Below are 7,233 nucleotides of genomic sequence, written 5' to 3'. Positions count from 1 at the left end.
CGAAATGGAACGGATTCACCTCAACCTAGGCATAGAAGACACGATCACTTGGAGATGGGAGTCATCTGGCTCCTACTTAGCAAGATCAACCTAAAGAATGTTCTTCATTGATGCAGCAAAGTTCGCCGGGGGGAAGCTAATTTGGAAGACCTGGGCTCTTTCATGTGGTTGGCTACCAAAGACCATCTCTAGACAGCGGAATTACAAGACCACACAACTTGTGCGCTATGCAATCAGGATTTGGAGACCGCTGATCACCTTTTTGTCCAATGTGCTTACTCTCAGCAAGTCTGGCAAAACATTACCTCGCTACTGCAATTGCAATACCAGGCACCAGCTCAAGGTATAGGTCTCATGGATTGGTGGATTCAGAAATGACAGAGAATCAACGCTCAACAGAGAAAAGGGTTGGACTCTACCTTCATGCTCGTCTCATGGAAGTTATGGAAAGAACGTAACGATCGAGTCTTCAGAAGAGGTTCTCCTAAGCAGGCTGCACAACTGGCACAAGACATTCTGGAAGAAGCACTGCTATGGTCCTGTGCAGGTGCTAAACACCTCTTAGGATGGCCGGTACCGGTGGAAGCACAACTAGTTAGTGAGCTAATCGCTTGGGACATTGTTTTCAGTTGTTGTTTCCTCTACGTAATCACTCTACTAATAGTGTTGAACTGTGTGCGTGTGCCGGGGAGTCTCATATTGTAACTAAAACTTTATTCCTTTCTTAATTCAAAGATACGTAGCTCTCCTACGTATTCTCGAAAAAAAACAATCATGAAGAGTTACCAAACGATCGGTCGATTTTTATAATTTGGCACTACAAATACCATGCTTCTCTCGACCCCTTTCCAGTCACCATGCATAGCGATCTTGTTCTCGATCGCTTCATTAGTGCAAAGAACCTAGCTATGGCTTCCAGGAGCACCATGCCAGCCTCCCTTCTCCTCATGGATCCTCATGGAGCTGCTGCTCTCGTGCAGCAGCGGCATGAGCACCGCGGCACGGTTGCTGGAGGAGGCGGCACCCAAAGAGGAGTATCCACACCCTGCCGTGCCGGAGCTGCCAAGCCCGAGCTTCCGCCGCACCCCACGGTGCCTGAGCTGCCTAAGCCGGAGCTACCGCCGCACCCAGTCGAGCCGGAGCCGCCGAAGCCCGAGGTGCCGGCGCACCCCGCCGTACCAGAACTGCCGAAGCCTGAGCTGCCACCTCACCCTACTGTACCCGAGCTGCCGAAGCCCGAGGTGCCGGAGCTGCCAAAGCCTCTGAGGTGCCGGAGCACCCTGCCGTGCCTGATGAGCTGCCGAAGCCCGAAGTGCCGGAACACCCCGCCATGCCGGAGCTACCGGAGCCTGAGGTGCCGGAGCACCCCGCCGAGCCTGAGGTGCCTGAGCATCCCGCCGTGCCGGAGGTGCCAAAGCATGAGCTGCCACCTCTGCCGGAACCTGAGCTACCACCGAAGGCCGAGGGACACTACCCGGTGCCAGATACCAAGCCATGATCGACTTGCATCCGCATTGCCCCAGTATCAATAACCACCTTTTTCTTTTTCTACATCTGTGTACCGTGTACGTACATATGGTGTAAAATTCGACGTATGCCTGCGAGGCTGCGACCTCTTTGGCCATGGGCTAGCTAGGAGAGCATGATCGATGTTACCAGTAGTTTACTCTGTATGTATATGCTTGTACTTTGATGATGTAATGTACATTGCTTTGTATGCATGCGAGTCTATGCATGGTATGTATCACACGTTTTTTATTTATTTATTTATCTTCATGTTATATATGCACTATCATTTCTGTATATGATTCAATAGAGTCCTCCAAATACTTCTATTTACATGTATATTATGAAGATGTGGCTTAAAATTGCTTATATTTTTAGTTTTTTTTTGCGCGTGAGAATGTTGCAAATCAGTACAGTCCTTTACCTCTAGCAATAAGATATGAATGACTATACGGATGTTTGTGGAAATAAACAAGGAAAACAGTTGTGCCAAAGCTGCTCCACTTCTGGCAAAAGGACCTCCTAGATACTACTCTACTCCCTCCGTCCTAAATTATTATTCATTTTAACTTTTCTAGATACATAAATTTTGCTATGTATCTAGACATAATATTTATCTAGGTGCATTTCAAAGGTCATGTATCTAGAAAAGCTAAAACGAAAAGTAATTTGGGACGGAGGAAGTAGCTACCAACAGCTCAGGCTTTGTTTTTCAAAACACAATGCACCGTGTCTCGCGGTTAATGGACATATCGTCTACCACTAAAAAATAGTAAGTTGAACATATGAGCACATGCACATGTGCTAAGTCACGGACTTGAAGTCGGTTAGGAATGAAGGTTCCATCACAAGGCTAAGGCCACTAGTTACAATTAGTTTATTTTGTTATATATTTACAAAAGTAAAATAATGGCACTTTTATACTATAAATTTGTATTTTGAAACTTCATTTCAATATATAAGTCTACCAATACTACTTCCAGTCATTCGGCTTCAACATACATGTAAAGAAGATTGATGGTGAAATAAAATAAGTATATATAGATAATATGACCGCGGACAACCTAAAGAACTTATATAAGTAATGATTTATTCATAGGTAACTATTAAAAGATTATGCCTCTACAATTCAATAGTATATGCTTTTGACCATGACGGCATGCATAACCTGTTACAAAACAAATATCATTTATATATATGCATGAAGATGTCTCCACGGACTACAGGATCACCTTTAGTCAACTGGGACTAAAGGTGTCTCTAAGGACTACAAAATTTGCTTTAGTCCCGGGTCCAAAAACACCTGAGATTTTTGTTGAGGATGGAAGGTCATTTTTCTACTAGTGTGATAATATTTTTCCTTTATTCTAAATATTTTTTATTATTAGCTATGGGCTTAACTTTTTTACTATTTTTTTTACTTTTGATGCCGCTCTAAACTTTTAGTCCCATGTGAGAGTACGGTGGACGGACTAAATGTATTTAATTATCGACTTTAAATTTGGGTTTGATTACAATTTCCCTTTAAATCATGTAAAAGATTGTGCCATCTATATTCAGTAGTTGCTAATAAACAAGCAAGCAAACTACTAATTTTGTTTGAGGGGAAATAGTCGAGCATCATTCAAGATCCACGTAAAAATACATTGGTGACATCAGTCATCTTGTGCATGGTCGTGAAGGTGTCATGACACAACTACCTTGTAAGATAAAATTTAGCACTATGCGAAAACTCATGCACCATTGCTGCGATGGATATTTTTCTTTCCTTCCATTGATTTACAAACTAAGAAGATACAGTTACAACGAGACAACTAGGAAGATGAGATTCCACCACCATAGTCCTCATGTGCATCAACACATTTCGGAATAGGCTGACTGGGATATATAGAAGGGACAGAGAGAAGTGCAGTATCCAGCTACAGAAACAAAAGGTGCATGTGCTTTGCTAGCTAGCAATTAGCCGGCCCCCTGACCAGATCAGATGCTCCCAGCAATAACCTAACCGGAGATCGAGCTGATGGTGATGCCGTAACTAGAATTTGCTCATAATAAAAGACTATCGGCTTCGTTTCCACAACTTTAGAGTTGCCTTACACATGACAAAAGCTCCATACAGCTGACAAAAAGTTGCATCAATCTTTAATTAGTGCAGCCTTTCAGCGGATTCATCGTGTTAAAGCATAGCTCCAATAATATAATGTGAATCAGGTTCGTGGCCCTGTACGTCCTTGATTTGGCAAACATCGGAAAAGAAAAGAAAAAATGGAACAGATACCAAAGACAAAGACGGAGAAGAAGAATAAAAGCAAAGACTGCTAGCTCATCACGTACGTGATGATCAGCAAGAGCACATCTGCACATGCCAAGAGCCCTCTAAACCTGCGACGCCGTCTCTTGATCCACACATGCATCGACAATCCGTCGATCCATCTCAACGTACTTGACACCAAAGCAAAACAAGTTTACTTGGCATGCACGTGATGCCATTCGACGGACGATTGACGACGACGATGACCTTGCACACTGGCCTATATATGCGTGCAGGCCATACATGGTAGCTAGCATCCCTGAAAACGACCCTCAAGCTAGCTTGTAGAACGATGGGTCTCCCCAGCTGCCCAGTAGTAGAAATTAACTCGTGCATCGGCAACCTCACGTCATCCTACACAGAGAAGCGCAATGAGCCCAGCATGGTGGCCGCCTCCGTCATCATGTTCGTCCTCGCCGGCCTCTTTTTCAACCTCAATCTCTTCAGCGGCATCTCCGACATCAGCGCCATCCTCGACCCCCAAAGTCCGCCTCTTCCTCACCTCGGCGCTCTCCCTCTTCCTCCCCGTCATTTCCTACCTCTACAATTCAATAGTATATGCTTTTGACCATGACGGCATGCATAACCTGTTTCAAAACAAATATCATTTATACATATGCATGAAGAAGAAGCTAGGTTGGAAAACAAGCAGATAAATTTGGCAAACTACTCCTAATCCAACCATCATGTATACTTATTGGAATAACTAAATCCAACATCTTTAGTTGGGCATAAATTTTTTTATGGAACTAATTTTAGTGGACTTATTAATATTTTTTTTCATGTGACAATAGTGTACCCAAATTTATACTTGAAGTGCATCTATCTTCCAGGACATCTATATGTAAATGTTACTACTTCACATTTACAACTCAAAGAAATTATTGAAAAAGGAAAGCTAAAGCATCAAGCAAAAAAGAAAAATAACACTTTGGATAAGTTTCGGCGGTAGGGTCATTTTCAACTGGGTCTCTTTAGTTTAGAGCAAGCAGATCCACCCATCCTCTCCTCACTACAGACGTATCCATGTTAGTCTGTTTCTAAGTCGATTCTTGACATGCAAGTCCATAATTTTGCCCAACCACCCCCGGTGGCCAAACAAAAATAGATTTGATGATGAGACACACTGCACACGTACGAGCCGCCACAATACCACTGCATCATATCGACCAACCAGATCACCCAGGTCTCAGGATTTCCCAACTAATTAAACCTTATCGCAAGGACAAAGTTAAACAACCACGTTGATGCAGATGACCTACCAGCTACCAAACGATGAGAGCTCAAGGGCTTCATCGAGCGCTATAAATACCAGGCCTCGCTCCCTTCCCAGCCATCACACACAACGATCTTGCTCTCTCATCGGGACAAGAAGCACACAGTAGATCGATCACGAGTGCAAACCACCCCAGCCATGGCTTGGAGTTCCAGCAGCACCACCATGTCCTCGCTTCTCCTCATGGCGCTGCTGCTCTCCTGCAGCGGCATGAGCGGCGCGGCGCGGTTGCTGGAGGAGGCGCCGCCCAAGGAGGAGTACCCGCACCCTGCTGTGCCGGAGTTGCCCAAGCCCCAGCTGCCGCCGCACCCTACCGTGCCTGAGCTGCCAAAGCCCGAGGTGCCACCCCACCCCGCCGTCCCGGAGATGCCCAAGCCTGAGGCGCCGCACCCCGTGCCAGAGCTGCCCAAACCTGAACTGCCTCCTCACCCAACCGAGCCAGAGCTGCCCAAACCTGAGGAGCCGCACCCCGTGCCAGAGCTGCCCAAGCCCGAACTGCCTCCTCACCCTACCGAGCCCGAGGTGCCGCACCCTGTGCCGGAGATTCCGAAGCCTGAACTGCCACCTCACCCTACTGAGCCTGAGCTGCCAAAACATGAGGAGCCGCACCCGGTCGCGCCAGAGCAGCCAAAGCCCGAGCTCCCTCCTCACCCCACCGTGCCAGAGCACCCGACCGTGCCGGAGCTGCCAAAGCCCGAGCTGCCTCCTCACCCCACCGTGCCGGAGCTGCCAAAGCCCGAGCTGCCTCCTCACCCCACCGTGCCGGAGCTGCCGCACCCAGAGGTGCCGGAGGAGCCAAAGCACGAGCTGCCACCGAAGCCAGAGGAGCACTACCCGGAGCCGGCGGAGGCGAAACCATGAGCGGAGATTGCAGACATAGTCATCTATTGATCTATATTCTATCATTTTACGCCCGTGCATGTTGTGTCTATGCACAGTTATGTGTATGAGTTCTGATGCTGTATTGCTGTGTGCTTTGCTTATTACGAGAGCTTGCTTGTGATGAGCTAGTTAGCGCTGCGCTTTCAGCTAGGAGAGATCTGTGCTTCACCGTATGTATATCTTTTGTATGAATAAAAGAGTTCTATCACATTCTTGAGAGTTGTTCATATTTGCAAAATACTGTGTGTTTCTAGTATTGCTTAAAGCTGTTTTACAATGCTCGTTTTCCAGAAAGCTGGTTAAGAGCAATAATACATGCTACTATGCTGAAAGTGAAGTTTTGCAGTGAATCTCAAGAGGTTGCTAATTTTTTTCGTGAATACACAAGAAAGCTGCGTATCTTTGTATTAAGAAGAAGAGTTAAATGGTTGCTAATTTTGGGACAAACGTCTACACGCCATAGTTTTTGCAGTGAATGTCTAGCGCGGTACTTTCTTTGCCACAAGCGTCTGCATGCCATTTTCAGTGAGAGCTACGTAACAACTCAGTGCCAGCATGTTTGGAATTTTGCAGGGAATGGAAAGGTTATTTACTTATTTTGTAGGACTATAATCTTACGAACATTGTTTCCGGGAAAAATCCTATGAATTACGTGATCCCCTTATCATTTCATTGTTGAAGCACATCAACACCAGAGTTAGTCAGGTTTTCTTGTTGCGAATTATTCAGATCCATTTTAATTAAGGTTGCCCTTTTTTTTCCAAAAATGTTTAAAGACCATCTTGAGTAAACTCATAGAGGTGTTCTTATTAACACTTCACTGAGAATGCATCAGTGCGCAATTATATGAAAAAGATGGCCGATCAATCAAATAATTATATGAAGAAAACTATTTTCGAAGAAAAAACATGTAACCAAGAGCTATACCTACCAGCACCTATTTCACTATCTGTCCTGATAAAATTCACCATGTGTCCATGCTGTGGATCGGATAGCAATAATCCACGCACGCACCTGCTAGCAGTTTCTTACTAAACCAATACCAATATTATCGTTCCTGTATTATTTTTCCTAGTTTTGTTCTGTGAAAGAGTAATGGTGCACAGCTCTAAGATGTGTCAGTACCGTGTGCTTACCAAGAAACTGACGAAAGCAATTTCTACCAGCAGGTAAACTCAAACCAACAGCTTTTAGCAGCACCAACCTTCTCCAAGTTGTGTGTACTCCTACATCAACATCAGTAGTTACCGTGCATTAT

The 7,233-nt window shown here is 45.2% G+C and overlaps 2 protein-coding genes across 2 annotated transcripts; both read left to right on the top strand.

Moving 5' to 3' along the window:
- Positions 1-876: 876 nt before the first annotated feature.
- On the top strand, positions 877-1,783 carry LOC105913556 (cornifin alpha-like). The gene has a single exon (XM_022824615.1). It carries the CDS (start codon positions 909-911, stop codon positions 1,530-1,532), a length of 624 nt encoding a protein of 207 aa, XP_022680350.1. The 5' UTR covers positions 877-908; the 3' UTR covers positions 1,533-1,783.
- Positions 1,784-5,131: 3,348 nt separating this feature from the next.
- LOC101764266 (proteoglycan 4) lies at positions 5,132-6,198 on the top strand. Its single transcript, XM_014804795.2, has one exon. It carries the CDS (start codon positions 5,232-5,234, stop codon positions 5,952-5,954), a length of 723 nt encoding a protein of 240 aa, XP_014660281.1. The 5' UTR covers positions 5,132-5,231; the 3' UTR covers positions 5,955-6,198.
- Positions 6,199-7,233: the final 1,035 nt, after the last annotated feature.

This window comes from Setaria italica, chromosome II (genome assembly GCF_000263155.2).
Source record: "Setaria italica strain Yugu1 chromosome II, Setaria_italica_v2.0, whole genome shotgun sequence".
Lineage (NCBI taxonomy): Eukaryota > Viridiplantae > Streptophyta > Magnoliopsida > Poales > Poaceae > Setaria > Setaria italica.
This window is presented reverse-complemented; position numbering and strand designations above follow the sequence as displayed.